Source organism: Haemorhous mexicanus, chromosome 2 (genome assembly GCF_027477595.1).
Source record: "Haemorhous mexicanus isolate bHaeMex1 chromosome 2, bHaeMex1.pri, whole genome shotgun sequence".
Classification (NCBI taxonomy): Eukaryota; Metazoa; Chordata; class Aves; order Passeriformes; family Fringillidae; genus Haemorhous; species Haemorhous mexicanus.
The window spans coordinates 81,686,446-81,702,116 of record NC_082342.1 but is presented as its reverse complement, the minus strand read 5'-3'; the positions used below and the strand labels follow the sequence as shown (position 1 = coordinate 81,702,116).

The following is a 15,671-nucleotide window of genomic DNA, read 5'->3' as shown; positions in this document are numbered from 1 at the left end:
ATCTAAGTGTGTGAGGAATGACTCATCTCACAAAAAAGACTATTGAGGTAAATTTCCAACAGTATCAAATGGCTTGATAACCATTTGATAACTATAACCAATCTGGCTGTGCAATTCTGAGATCTGTGAAGCAGTGCCTGAGGGAGACTGCAGCCACCATCCCCTGCCTCTGTGTGCTGGAAGGCATCTGATACACTTTGGTGTTCAAAACAAGCAAAGAATGCTGTGCAGCAGAAACAGAAGCCTCTGTACAACATACCTCAAATACACAGGTTAGCTTCTAGGGAGAGGAGTCAGAGTAATCTGAAGAAGAATTCAACAAATATTACAAAAAACACTGGGAAATCCCATCACCACAGACCTCTGAAAGTTATGAGAGTATTCTGGGGAAGGTTATAACTCCTAAGCCTAGGCATGTGCAGTGGAAGTAGAATGTATTTGTTTCCTGCAGGATGTGTATTTCTTTGGTGTATTTTCTTATTTTTGATTCTCTATGAGCTTAATTTAGTAGGATTTTTTTCCTGCAGAATTTTTACATTATGTAATTATAATGTATAATTCTTAGATTTTCAGAAGAAATTACAACCGATGAGAAGGAAAAGAAAAATGATATTCTTAACATTTTTTCTGTTGCTTCAGGCCATTTATATGAACGTTTTTTAAGGTAAGGAAAGAGGGGAAACAAGAATTTTATACCAATGCTCTACATTTTCTTAGCAAAACTAAGCAGCCTAAAGAAACTGACTTTTTAAACAACATGTAAATAATAAATTTTTAAAGTTGTATACAGTGAGAACTAAATTAATCTTTAAGAACAAAGTGATTCGACTTATAGATGTTCAAAAATACCATTATTCTTTGAAGACAGAAAATGTCTTTCATATGTGAAGTAAAAGCACAAAAGATGAGTTCAGCCTCTCTGTATACAGACACAACAGAAGTTTCTTCATTAGAGTTGTGTCTATTTGTGTTTTGTACAAAGTGGATTTACTACATGCACATATGGCCTTACTTGTCTCAGGGTCCTTTCAATGAGCAGTGGCTGCTTTTAAGGAATTCTTACAGTGTCGCCTGATCTCTTCACACCCATCTGTGTTACTTTTCTGATTTGAGCAATGGTCATTTGATGGCTGAGTCATCTGAAGTTTGAGCATTTTGTTTCTTTCCTTCAGCCTGCAACCACCTTCATAAAGGGAAAGACACATTTGCTTTAAAGGAAAAAAAGTAATCTGAAACATCCTACTTGCTGCTTTGTCTTATTTTCAAGTTCATTATGTCTTGATTTTAAGGCAGACTTGACCTCTTGCAAGGTTGTAAGTCACTGCTTATCTCTTTGGTTACACCAAAAAAAGGCCACAATAGTGAAAAATAATTGAACCCAAAACAAGGATTCTTACAGTTAAGGGTTTTCAGAAGAGGATCTGACTTGAACTTTGCTTTTTTTCTTTTCAGCAACCTATTAAACTCAACCAGTAGATTCTAAAATAAGTTATTTCAGTAGCCAAGTTAATATTTAAGGTACTAACTGTTATTCTGATTTTGTCAAGCACCTCTTCTAGAATAAAACATGTTAATAGATCCACTTTTGAAATTGTTCCTTCTACTCTTGCTTAGCCAATCTGGATCACATAAGGCCATCTCAAAGTGCCCTTGAACATATGATCTTTAAAGCTTTTAATTAGAAGTAGATGAAAGTTTCTACTTATATTGGGTTAAAGAAATTAGTACTTTCTAAGTGCAGTTGAAATTTAATGACCCGTGTGTATTTGTTTGTTTATTGTAGACTTATATTTCCACAGAATTATGATGCTTTCTGTCCTACGTCATACAAAAACACCAGTTAAATTTTGGTTTCTGAAAAACTACCTCTCCCCAACATTTAAGGTAGGAGAAAAGTCTTCCTCTTTTTTTTTTCCTTTAAAATTTAATTAATTTTTTTTTAATTGCAATTGACTAATGATATAATTTAAATTAAATTTTCACAGTGGAAAATAACCCCTAAATCCATCAAATAGCAGTGTTAGGTATAAGGTTCTTCTCTTCTGGGACATGAAGCCCAGTGATAAATTATAATTTTTTCTCTTTTGATAGTCTCCAAGAGTTTGCATGAAATGCTATTTCTGTTGGTGTAGCTGCGGATACTGCTAAAACTAAGGGAACATTTTAAATAATAAATTATGTAGTCGGTAAGGCCAACACAGCTGCAGCTGCCTTGGAGCATTCATTCCTTTTCTGTTTGAGTCCTTGTGTGTCTCATATATGTGCACCTGATGGTTTTTTGTTCTTTTTGTTCTTCCAGGATGTAATTCCTCACATGGCTAAAAAGTATGGGTTCAAGTATGAGCTGGTCCAGTATAAATGGCCCCGCTGGCTTTATCAACAGACAGAAAAACAAAGAATTATCTGGGGCTACAAAATTCTTTTCTTGGATGTTCTTTTCCCTTTAGCTGTGGATAAAATAATATTTGTTGATGCTGACCAGGTAAGAAAAAATAATGGCATATAACTCTATGAGGAATTAATTTCAGCTTAAATTGATCCAGTTTCATTCTCTGTGGCCATTTTATTCAGATTTTGGTCTCGAAAGACTGTTGCAGTTGTACAAACAGAATCAGTGGTGCTACAGAATATAAATGCAAGAATTTCACTTGTCTTCAGTCGTGTGGACATTGAGTTGTCCTAAATTGTTTGTGTGGAGAGAAAGGCACCTGGAGAGGTGTGTGTGATCTTAAAGGTGCATTTCACTGAAAGCATATTGGAGTGATTCCATCTCTGGGCTGATAGTGAGAGGAATTCTCCACTATGACCAGTGTCTGAGGTGATTTCGACCATTTGAACAACTTCTAGATGGATGAAATTCTTCAAGATTAATCCTTTCTCTGTTTTAAATTTGCATGCAGTCCATCATTCAGGTATGAACATGTATAATGTACTGAAAGACAAAGTGCTGTCTCAGATGAGGCATTGAAGAGTTTATCACAAGGTTATTATAAACCTTGAGAAAAATTCTGATGATTTTGGTCCTTTTCCAAAGCTCTAGAATAACTTAAACTTAGGTGTAGCAATACAGACTGCAAGTCTATGTAATACACCATCTGGGAACATTGGTTGTCTGTCCTAATTACTGTAAGGACTTCTCTGTGTTCCCAAATAGCTAAAACTTTTTTTACTACTGATAAATTAGGTAAGTGGGGTTTGATGGAAGAAGGAGTGATTAGCAAATAAAGTGCATTTGTAAAATGTCATTAAAACCTCTTTTTGAAAGTACTTTACCATTAAATACAAGGATTTTTCTAATGATGAAATAATTTTTGGAGTGCCCAAGGTGGGTAACAAATAAGGAGGATTCTGTAGAAGGAACATTGATTGGTAGATTTCAACAGTTATGTTTCTTAATTATGGAATTTTATATTGGGCAACCAGAAACACTGGTCTGTGAATTTAAAAAATATTGTCAGTTTTAAATAATTTACTCAATAAATGTGTCACACAGATGGCCACTGTTAATAATATAATAAAAAATAATTAATAATTTTTTGAACAATAATTTGGTAGGTATCTCCCAATGGAATAGTTTATCTATACCCCACTGATGTAAATAATTTTTTGAACAATAATTTGGTAGGTATCTCCCAGTGGAATAGTTTATCTATACCCCACTGATGTAGCATCTGAGGGGTTTTCTTAATTAAAATTAAACATTATGAAGCCTGCTGCAATCCCTACCCTCATAGAAACAGTAGTACATTCTATTCTTGTTTAGATTGTGAGGAGTGACCTGAAAGAGCTCAGAGACCTAGACCTGAATGGAGCCCCCTATGGATACACTCCTTTCTGTGACAGCCGCAGAGAGATGGACGGGTACCGCTTCTGGAAATCGGGATACTGGGCTTCACACCTGGGCAAAAGGAAATACCACATCAGGTAGGACAAGCCCTCACTCGCTTCTCGTGCACTTTGGGAACTGGATTAAAATCTGGGCGTTGGTGTTGACCGCTGAGGCATTCAAGAGCCATTCTCAGTACGAGATGAAGGCAGGAATTCTGATGAGGTATTGATTTCACCGTTTTATGGTAGTTTCAGCCACTTAATAAAGAAAAATATCCCTTCAGGATGGGAACATGTTTTATTTTCTCGTTACTTTTATTACTATTGTCAAAAAGAGGGTGAACCCCCAGAAATCTTAGTTCTTTGGGTTTTCTGTTCCTTTTAGTGCCTTGTATGTTGTGGACCTGAAGAAGTTCAGGAAGATTGCAGCTGGAGACAGGCTTCGGGGCCAGTACCAGGCTCTTAGTCAGGATCCAAACAGTCTGTCAAATCTAGATCAGGTATATATGGCTTTGAGCATTTTGGGGTTTATTTTCTTTATCTTTCTCAATACCTATGAAATATCTTGTATCTCAGCATAAATTCATAATATATAATTATGAAATACATAATTACAAAACTGTTTGCCATTTACTGCTGTTTTAGCCTATTTTCAGGAGTGCATATGAGCACAGCTCAGAAAACCGCTGATTTTTTTTAATTTAAAAATGAGGAATAACCCAAATTACAGAACTTTTCACCTTTATTTTCAGTTGTAGTTGTCTGTGTGCATTTATGTTTTTCTGATGATAACCCTATATTCTGATAATGGTAATTATATTAGTGTTTACCAAGAGCTTGTTTTCCTTTTTATTCTTTTTTTCCATTAACATAAATTCAATTTTCTTCCGTAAGTTAACTGCAAATGCACTCTGGTGGTTGTTGTACATGGTCACCTTGGAGTGGCTGGAGTCTGTCTCACTTTGGGTAAACTTCAGAAGGTTTCAGAAGTGAGACTGTCCCTGCTTTTGGAGTTTTCCTTGTGGAATCACTTAAGCACAGAAGATTTTTACCTGTCTCTGGCAGCAACAGGATCCCATGGTGGCAAAGCCCACATTGCTCAGTGCTTTTCCACACCCCTGCTCTGCAAGCAGGTTTCTCTCTTACATAAGGACATTATTGCCTTTTTTTGTCCTCCAGAAATAAAAGTAAAAATGGAAATAGTAGTTCTTAGGATACTGGACAAAGAAAAGTGGGAATACAGCCACACTAAAAACTCAGACTAGACTGTACACCTGGAGCTGGAGCAGCCTTTAGCTGTATGTTAAGAGCAAAAGGCTGAAATAACTGCAACAGTCAGAGTTCACATCTTTCTGGACAACAGAATGAATTCCTGGCCCTGATCTCCCGTGCAGAGTCCTGATGTGATAGAGCTGTGTGTTCTCCAAACACAGTCTCACCCACATGTACAAGGTGTCTTTCAGAAAGACCTTTTAGGATTCAGAGGTTACTGGGTTTTCACCATAATGCCGGTTTTCAGAAAATTGGTTTTATCTAATGTTCTCAAAAAATTGAAACGTCTCATTTTAAGATTCTTATATTTCCAATTACAGCTTTAATACATGATAGCATATATCTCCTATTAGCCTGTTGGATCAAATCAAAAGCTAGTTAAGGACCAGATGTTAAGGTAGCTAAATCTTGGCAGAATGGAATTGGAATTACTTTGGAAAATGAAAATTTCAAAGTAGTATTTTCAAAATAATCTGGTTTGACCGTATTGATAGGAGCCACTTGCTGTCTTCATTGCTTCTTCTTACACAAAATACAGCAATACTCCTAGAAATACAAACCACAGTGCAATGTATTTTTGAGACCTGGAGAGCTTTCATCTACTGATAGCGATGCATTATAACTCTTTTATTATTATTTTTGTTTTAAATACCTGTCTGGAGTGCTCACTGCCCTTCTCAAAGAAGCAGCAATCTCAGCTCTCTGGCAATCTCCCAGCAGTGCCATCTTCATGGGTGGCAGTTAAGGTTCTTAATCCACAGAAGTAGATAGAAGGGGAAATGATGATTTTAAATGCAAAGGAGAATAAGTATAGAACTCCTAGGAAAAAAAAATTACACATCATAAAAACTAGACTTCCAGTACAGTAATTTTGTTCAGAGCTGGTTTTGTATTCATTCTTTTTTTTTTCATTTACTTTAAATCCTGAAACTAACAGCTGACTTTCTACATTTTACTGCATGTAACGATTTTTAAATTGGCAGCTTCTAAAAGTACTGCAGTAATCCAGGAATTGTGATTTCATTTAGAAAGTCAGAGAGGCACAATAGAAAACCAGTCTTTTCTTTTGGAATTGAAATGGTGATAAACCATTCCAAATGGTGATCAAGTACATCCCAAAAATTACTAGTTTTTTAAAAAATAAAGCATTTCAATTAATGTTGAATATCTTATCTCTCCATATAATTTGATGTAATTCTTTGGTACCAATGTCTGTATTTCAGTTAAATTATACATCTTTCATAATGCAGCAATATGTGCTATTTTATTCTGTCACATTTAGCAGTGTGAATTGGCAAAATAAGATGTGACTAACACTTGAGTGCTGACATTTATTCTGGAATATAATGTAAGAGTTGCACATGTGAGGGTGCTTACCAATGGATGTGCCAGTTACTGCCCCTGCTCTTTGCAACTCTGGCCAGAGCAGGTGCAGCAAGCCTGAAACCTGCCTGAGGAGTTTCTCATTTATAAATGCTGTTCCCTACATTCAGCCTGATCTTGGCTCAGAGATTTCGTGATGAGATTACCTGACTATGTAATGAAGGTCAAAAAAAAAACAACTCCAGAAGTGAAGTAAGGAACATAGCCAGAATAGCAGTTTAAAGCTTTTCCTTGTCAAGCTTCTTTCTGGAATCTGTTTTCCTAGAAGTCATCTCAATTTAGAGTAGTGGTATAATCCTGTATTATATGTTTATTGAGTCAGGGTTTTTTTGTCAAGTTTAAGGAATGGAAAGCTGGTTTCTACTCAATGCTAATTTATGGTTTTACAAAATTTGTGCAGGATCTTCCCAATAATATGATTCATCAAGTAGCCATTAAGTCTCTCCCTCAGGAGTGGCTTTGGTGTGAAACCTGGTGTGATGATAAATCCAAGAAAAAGGCTAAAACAATAGACCTGGTGAGTTGATCCTGACTTAAAGGAGTTGTACAGATTAAAAATTTACTGTGATTTCTGGGGCATTTCAGGTTGAGTGTGTGTCATGCCATGCAGGCAGCCTTGCTGGAAGGCACTGCAACATTTCATCCCTTCCCCTGAAACATTTTCTCCTCTGAGACCTCTCCCACTTGCTCTCTACCAAATCTGCTTACATTAAAGCTGAAAACTGTACCAAAAAATTAAGTGTTATCTCTTAACCAAATGGGATTTAAGCTTTTCATGCCCATACATATATTTTCCTTTTAATTTTTCCACAGTCAGACAAGTTACTGGAACTGTGACAAAGTGCTGTTACCTGTCTGGGCACTGTGGACTGCTCTTGTTCTCCCCACATAGAAGGTTCCCCCAGAACCTTAACCTTGTCATGGTTTTCCTGATCTGTTTCATTGCTATGAACAGGAGATAAAGCAAAGTTTTAAAAGCATAATGCTCAGGACACTATCCATGTTTAGGAAGAAGAAATTTCTTTCTTGGGGAATAGAAAGAGACAAAAATCTTTTTCCTGTCCTTATTATCCCCATCCCATTTTTCCCCCATTTAGATTTTTTGACAACACACATACACAATTTGTGATGCTTTAGACATAACTTGAAAGGAAAACAGTTGAAACTTGGTGTGATTTTTCAGGATGCAATTAGTTTTCTTTGTGTCTTTACAGTTGTTAGAACGAGTTTGTTTGTGCTCTAAAGACAGGTGCTCTCTGTTCAAAATCCACATCAGGTTCAGCTTCAGTGTGCCAATGGCAATCTTGCATTTCCCTGGGCAACTCTGTCTAAATTTTAGTAGTCTTGTGCCAGCCATGTCTGTGCTTTACTCAGTCAGCAAAATGAAAAGTATTTACAATTCATTTGAGCTAAATTCTCTGAAAAGGTGTTATTTTCACATTTGCTTTGTTTACATCTAATATGTTTTAAACTTTCAGTGCAACAATCCCCAAACCAAAGAACCAAAACTAAAGGCTGCTGCCCGGATAGTTCCTGAATGGGTTGATTATGACTCTGAGATTCGAAACTTAATACAGCAAATTGAAAGAGAGAAGAAAAATCTAACATTATTTCAAAAAGGTAATTTACATGCATATTCAGCTGTTAGCTTTTAAAAATTAAATATCAGTCTAGTTGAAATTAAGATTGGGGTCAGTAGGCACAAATCTTGTATTTGTGTCATTTCCCTTGTTCTTAGAGAAATGGTGTGGGGTTTGATAGTTGTCTGATGCTTCTTTACACAGGAGTTACGCAGGCAGGACAAACTCTCTTGTTTCATGCCTCAATGTAAGAGAAAGCTCAGTGGTCCTGTTCCTGCACCTCAAACACAGTCACATTATTTCAGCCACAAATAATTAAGAAAAGCACATTAGCTTAGACTTCACTTGGATAATCTAAAGCTCATGTCTTTTAAGCAGTTGGGGACTGAGTATTAATTTGCCTCTGCATCTCCCTCTCTAGGCTTATCTATCCAAGCTTTTTTGCAGTAGACTAAATTCTGTTTTAGTTAGTTTGGGGGTGGGGTTTGGTTTTTTGTTTGTTTGGGGGTTTTTGTTGTTGTTGTTTTGTTTAGCTTTTTTTAACTAAAATTGTTTTAAACTGAATTAATTAAATAACATGAAAGCCCCAGACAAACAAAACCCAAAAGCAAAAGAAAAAAACCACAAACACATATGCAGGACTCCCAGTAAGACTTGACTTCTTGGACTAATGTAAAACAACATTAAAAGATAATCTGAGCTTTCCAGGTTGAAGAAAAGAATAGCAGATAAAAGTCTTGAGTGGAGGAACAAATTCACGTTTCCTTTTAAGGAATTCTTAGTGGGTTTTACTCTTTGTGAAAGCTTCTGGTCAGCTTGTAGCAAGGCTCCAAAAATAAAGTTCATGTTCCTGAACAGACTGATTAGCAGGAAATGGAAAGTAAAAGGCTTTCTCCACATCTTACAAACCCAGACACTGTCTCTATGTAACTCTTTTGTGTATTTTTTCCCCTTTGGCTGCAGGGCTCAAGCACGATGAACTTTAGCACAGCCCGTGACCAGCAATGGTGACAGCTCCAGAGTCTTCTGGGAAGGACTGAACAGAATTTACAGCTGTTACATTGGCACTATTTGCAGCATTCTTTAATGTGAAGTCAAATATTTTATAACTTAAAGTGTTATTTAAAACATTTTAAATGCAATACAAAAATGCGAAATCCACAGGTACCTGGGTGTTTAGGGTTTTCTAACTGGTATGGAGCAGCTTTCCCAATGGCTTTGCTTTTCTTTTCCTTCTTTAAAGTGCCGTTTGCCCAGAGGACTTTGGAATATGAAGAAAGATGTGTTCAGCATTGTCAGTCCAGGGGAGGAGACACTAAGTATGTACTTGAAATCTGTTGCCTAATTCCATGCATTAGGCTGCTGTATTTAAATATCAGAAATTTTGTTTCTATGCCTATAGTTTTGTCCCTCAAGAAATGCTGTGGTCACAATAAACAATTTCATAAAAAATGTCTGATTTAGACCACACAAAGAGAACTCCACGTGGAAGCTAAAGCAAGGAATGACACTCTTCATTTATTATGCAGGATTGCTGCACTCTTAGAGATTTTTAAAGCTAATTTTTGATTCTTAGGCTCCTTTTGGCCACTTAAATAGTGTGTGATAAAATTCCATTACGGTTTTGGTTGAGGTGATTTTCTGACCAGCAGACGTTGCATCAGAAGGTCAGTACCTGAAAGCTGCTTCTACTCACTTTTGATTATCATCATCCTGTTTATAACTGAAAAGAAAATAATAAAATACATGAGTATTTTTTGACTATCACTGGTGTCTCCTGTAATTTTCTAAACCTGTACTCACAAAACTGTTGCTTTAATGGGATACTGACAGTTTGATCCCATAAAAATTGCAGGGAAAAATTCTTGCAATACACATATTTGAAAATGGGAAGTTGTGTCTCAACATGAAATCTAGTGCCTTAAATACACACCCTGTTGTTCAGGCTGAGCTGGTTTCAAAATGGGATTGGATGAGACCACACCACACATCCTTATAAGAATTCTTCCTGTTTCAATGCTTGTAATTACACAAGACCATGTAATTAGCACTAAGTGGGTGAATCAGCAAGGATTGCACCTTATTTCCATAGCAGCAAATAACTGAATAAACAATTGGAGAAATGAAGCAGATTTTGTATCCACTGTCATTGTCCTCAGCTGTTGGTTACTTACCATTTCTTAGTGTAAGAGCGAGTATTGAAAATCACATGTTGCTGATATTTTTCAAGCCATATTACTAAGGAATGTGAGACATGCAGATTTTTTTTAGAGCTCTTTATATTTTCTGTGGTTTTACCTTTATGTATTTTGAACAGTTCTAACGTGTCACATACAGTCTTTTAAATGTCTGTTGAGGGATTTCCTTTGTATGAAGTACCTGATGAAGTATTTCCTGTGTAACCCAATAACAAAAAAGTAAATAGTAAAGCCTAATGTCAGTTCCCTTTATGCCTGACCCATTTCAGTACAGGAGCTGTTTTGTTATGCTTGTTCTTTTAATTACTTCAGGATATCATGCAGCTAGTCAAACATATTTGAGCATCAACTTTAAGTTGGTATTTTTGTCATCTCTCCACCACAGAGATGGACTTGTAATTGACTTAGCAGATGCCTGTGCACCATTACTAAAAAATCCATGCATAACAAGGAAGGGTAACTGATTTGCCATAGCAGAGGACAAAAACCCTCAAACCATTATTCAACTGTTTGCTGCATTATTTTCAAAATATTTTTCAGATTTATACTTCCATCCTGCTGCCTGACTCTGCAGCAGCATTTCATGTGGATCTGCTTTGGTATTCCAAACTTGAAGCATATATTGGAGAACCTGCTTTAGGACAGAATTTAAAGGTTTTTTAAGAAACTTTAGTTCTCTTTAATGATGATTATCTGTGTGAGCATGTTCTGCAGTATAAAAAGTGGATAATTCATGCACTGATTTCATGTTCATTTTCTCTGTAGCATCCTGTTCTTTTAAAAAGTGGATTATCTCTACTGGCTTTAAAAAAAAAAATAGTTCTTTAAATACTATTTCCTTGAGATTGCTTAAATGATTAGAATATAATTTTATAAATGGAATTTGCTGGAGATAATTTTGAAGATGTAAAAGGTTTCATGTACTTTTCCAGTGTTTTCTATATTTGTACAAAATGTTCTAGTGGGTTTTTTTCCTGCATAATACTACTTTCAAAGAAAGCTTTTTTTTTTGAGATGTACAATGGTTTATAAAATAAGAAAGGTCCCACAAACATATTCACTACTTTTTAAAGATTTCTTTGAGTCATCACCATGCCATTATATTTTAATACTAAATCCAAGGTGAGGCTACTGGAGAAACAAAGATGGATTATTTCCTGCTCTCCCTTTTTGTATTACACAATTACCATTCCCTACTTGGTTAACAGAGCCAAAGAAAAAAAAGGCAGAAAGTCCTCACCTGCCTTTCCTCTACAGAAAGTGTTTTTGCAGGGAAGCAACAGCAATGTTCAAATCAAGGCATCTGCTGTGAGGTGAGATGTAGAGGTGCAAAGAGAGCTTATTATTTCCAGTCTTTGTGCTCTGCCCTGTGAGAGGGATGAAAACATCTACTGCTTTAGAGTGTTGCCCAAACATGGTGCAACTCAGTAAATAAGCTAAAGAATGTTTGAACTATTCAGATGAAGGGGTTTCACAATTTATATTCCTATGACAGTGTCTTTTCTATGTCTTGATCTTGAGATCAGCTGGTAAGTTTAACAAAAAATGACCAAACCAGGCATTAGTGCAGTATTGTTGATGAGCCAGAGCTCTAGTATTAAAAATATTTCTCAGTAAGGTTCCTTTTAACCCATTCCCTGAATCAAGCCTTCAGTCTGAGACTTTGTGGAATCTCTGGATACCAGGTTGGAAAGGACCTCAAGAATCACCCAGTCCAGCCTTCTATAGCAAAAGCACGGTCCAGGCAAGATGATTCAGCACCCAATCAGGCAAAGCTTATTGTCCAACAAAATGCTGGGGAATCCAGCATTTCCCAGGGATGTTCTCATTGTGAAATCAGCACTCTACAGGGCTTCTACAGTTGCTGTAGTTGACTTCTATACAAGGTTCTCTTCCACACAGAATGTGGCTGCTTCCTCCTCTTGTCCCCTGCCTGCAGAAGTGCCCTGTGCATTTCTGTACAGCTCCAGCTTCAAACCTGAAGAGAAACATGGGGAAAGAAGGGAAGACAAGTACACAGTAGTGCTTTCTTGTCATCATAAATATCTTTATTGTGAAAAATACCATAAAATAATTCCCACAGTTCTAGAAAAAACAGTTCTTGCTTTGTAGATTTATGATTCCATATAAAGACATTTTATAATTTGAAACATTTGATAAATCTCTGGCTAACTTTACTTACCCTTCTTAAAACATGAAACTGCTACTTAGTAATTTGCTGAGGGCAAAAAAAAAAATTATTCTCCCATTAATTTTTTTACGGCTTTATGGATAAAAGTGTGTATTACAGAGCAAACAATACCTTACAATAAGGCACTTTTAAATACAACTAACCTGCTATGCTATCCTGGCTAGTTTCCAGCAAAGCTCCTATAAATCACAGCCCTAAAGAGAAGAATAATTCTTGTTCCAAACACCAGTTTGAAAACTGAAATGATAACAAGCGTTAAGGTTTGTTGTTTTTTCTTTAAAGTTTAACACATTTTCTGCATATGTCACAAGTTTGAGCTCTTCAGTTTGTAATTCACTTTGAATCTCTTTTAATACTGATCAATTATTATATCAGTGCTCCCCCCACCTTCATTTTAAAACAAGTTGGAAACAAGTTTATTTAAACTGAAAGAACTCCAAAGAGAAAGTTAGCATCTACATACAGGCCAATGATGGGAACAATGTTTCATGCACATCTCAGGGTTGACAAACTACCGAGACATTTACTTCAATGTTCAGTTACTGAACATTATTGCACTACAGACACCCATGAATAAATAAGAAGGCGAGTTCAGCTTCCTTGCGTGTCGCCTGCATCATTAACACTCAGCATGGGACCAGCATTTCATTTGCCAGAGTCACGTCAGGAAATGCAGGGTCAGAGCTGGAGAGCCTTGCAACATAAATGGTTTCCTTTTAACACAACTTTGTCTCTTTTCCCAGAATACCTCAACGCCCTTCAAAACAGCACCGGGATGGTAACACTTCTTGTGCACAGCAGCTGCCTTGTTCTCCACTGTTGTGTTTTGCTATTGTTTCCAAGAACCTGTCTTCCAACAAAAGGAATCTATGAACAGCAATCATGCATCAATCATCTTCCTTCTTCTACTGACTACATTCAAGCTTTTTTGTTCTTAAAATGCAGTTTTCCTGTTCCCCCTCATTCATTTTCAAAATGCACATGGTCCTCTTTTGTTCCTCTCTGTCCCGCTGCCTCCAAGAAACAAACCCACACTGCTCCAACCTCAGTGCCTTGTATGAAGAATTTACTCATGAGAGAACACCTTATTCCTTCTCTAGGCAAAAAAAAAATTAAACCTCAGGAAACAATTCTCTCAGCTGAAGCTTTTAAGATGCTCAAGGGCAGTCCTTTGAAAGAGAACTTATTTCCAGCAGTCCCCTGGCACACAAGCACAGCTGTCTGTAGTCTTTACTGTGACTTCCCACAGCCCAGCCATTGCTGCATGTACGAAATCGGGCACATCGCTCACGGTGCTCATTCAATACTCATTTAAAAGCAGCCCCTGCTGTAGTGAGCAAGGCAATACAAAAATGTTCCAATGGCTCATACACAATACCAGGGCTAGCGCAGCTGGGTGGAGCTCACCCCTCAGGGCAGAGGGCTGAAGAGCCGCAGGAGGACAGACATCTGCCCCCCACAGCTGCCTGCCCAACTTCAGGGACTGCAGCAAGCAGCAGGTGCACAGAGGCCAAGCCCACGGGGCAGCAGGCTCCTCACTGTGCAATCAGTTCCTGGGTCTGAGCCCCAGCCCCCAAGAGCCATGCCGGCCTTGAGCGCTCTCAACAGCCCTGAGCATCTCCAACGGTTCAAGCAAAAATATTTCCGACAGGTCACAAGCACAAGTTGAACTTGTAGAAAGTCATTCAACTTAGTGAACATCCAATATTGGAGTTTAAGAGGCTGCTGTTGGTGCTTTTGTACCATAAACCATTAGAAATCACCACACAACCTCCTCAGTTTGAAGATAAATTTGTGAACACTGACCTTTAAATTGCTGGTGAAAAACATTTTACAATGCTGCATGGCCTTGCAATTATGTTGGTACAGTACTGGAGGCAGGAGCCAAGGGTTCTGCTTCAACAGCAACTTCATCTACAGTAAGAGACCCCTCCCTTTCAGACTGAAGGCCTTATTTGCTAATTTCATTTGTTTTACTGAGGCTGCTTAGGTTTTCAAGTGCCAGGAGTGAAGCAAGAGAAGACTCCTATCAACTGATTATTGTTTTCCAGTTAAAATCCAATCAAGAGAACACTGATGAACTGTAATTCTTGCATTCCAAGAAAATGGCTGCTGATGAAACTCAGTAATTATGTCAGTAATTATGACAGATGCAGTTACAGAACGAGAAGACTCCTCACTCCTACCAGCTGCAGCCCCAGTAACACCACACAGCGCATTCACACGACTCCACCAACTACACCAAACCTATTTTAAGTATGTGCATATAGAAAAAAAACTAGAAACAGACTTTTGGCTAGTGGGAAGTGAGTCCCTCTTTTTGCACACAGCTGTCTCTGCAGTACCGATGCTGTACAGGAAACATAAAATTACTACAATTTCATGTAGTACTAACTCCCTGTTGCGTCATCCAGCATAACTGAAGTTGTATTGCATGGTAAGGCTGGAGTTAGTATCACATTCCTGCAGTACACTCACATCACAACCTGTCTCAGTTCTGACTTTATGTACAGAGCCAACAAATTGCTGCAGAGTCAGGCAAATTTCACATCAAATTTTCTGCTCAAATCTGAAGCAGATATTTTGTTGAAGTGCAAACTATTCAAAATTCATAGCTAAACAAACACCCAAAATCAAATTCAGAAAAGAGGTGTTCTGACAAACAAGTCTTTCCCCCCATCCCCACCTCACTGCTGACAATTCCACCAAGGAAATCACCCCAATTAATTTCAGGTTTGTGAACAACAAAGTGAGCAGGTATTTCAGATACAGTTACTCCCAAGCACTCTTTGTCCAGAGTGATTGTTGGGACTGGTTCAGTGCACAGCCTCTTCCCCACCTCTGGCACTGAACTCACCAATCCAGCAGGTGGTCACTTGGGTCTCTTCTTGAAAATACTGGGAGATGGATCATTCTGCTGAGCACAACCAACAGTTTGTTAACGTGGAGACTACTGTAACTACCCTTGCCATGTTTGTTAGGCCCCAATCCACAAAAATATTTACATGCATTTTTATCTTTAAGCATATACTTGAATTCTAAATTTAAGTGTTGTCCTAAGTAGCATCTTACTGTTTTTTCCATCCGTAGGAATAAACATGTCCTGCATATCCACAGCAAATACATAGGCAGCACAAGCCCCATCAGTGTGAGCTTGTCAAGCTCATCACAAAAAAAACCCAACAAAAGAAAAAAGGAGCTTTCTTCTAGTGCAGTAAG

The 15,671-nt window shown here is 37.6% G+C and overlaps 1 protein-coding gene across 3 annotated transcripts in view; it reads left to right on the top strand.

The window, feature by feature from the left end:
• The window catches only part of UGGT2 (UDP-glucose glycoprotein glucosyltransferase 2), a 76,420-nt gene extending 66,590 nt beyond the window's left edge, over positions 1-9,830 (top strand). For 2 of the 3 annotated variants that reach the window (XM_059839238.1, XM_059839237.1), the window contains exons 32-39: positions 566-664; positions 1,800-1,884; positions 2,300-2,482; positions 3,764-3,924; positions 4,214-4,328; positions 6,884-7,000; positions 7,962-8,103; positions 9,027-9,830. In XM_059839238.1, the coding sequence (XP_059695221.1) occupies positions 566-664; positions 1,800-1,884; positions 2,300-2,482; positions 3,764-3,924; positions 4,214-4,328; positions 6,884-7,000; positions 7,962-8,103; positions 9,027-9,049 (925 nt within the window). In that variant the 3' untranslated portion in view covers positions 9,050-9,830. Of the gene's footprint in view, positions 1-565; positions 665-1,783; positions 1,885-2,299; positions 2,483-3,763; positions 3,925-4,213; positions 4,329-6,883; positions 7,001-7,961; positions 8,104-9,026 lie in introns of those variants that run through there. The other variant, XM_059839239.1, reaches the window with a different exon arrangement.
• The last annotated feature ends 5,841 nt before the right edge of the window (positions 9,831-15,671 follow it).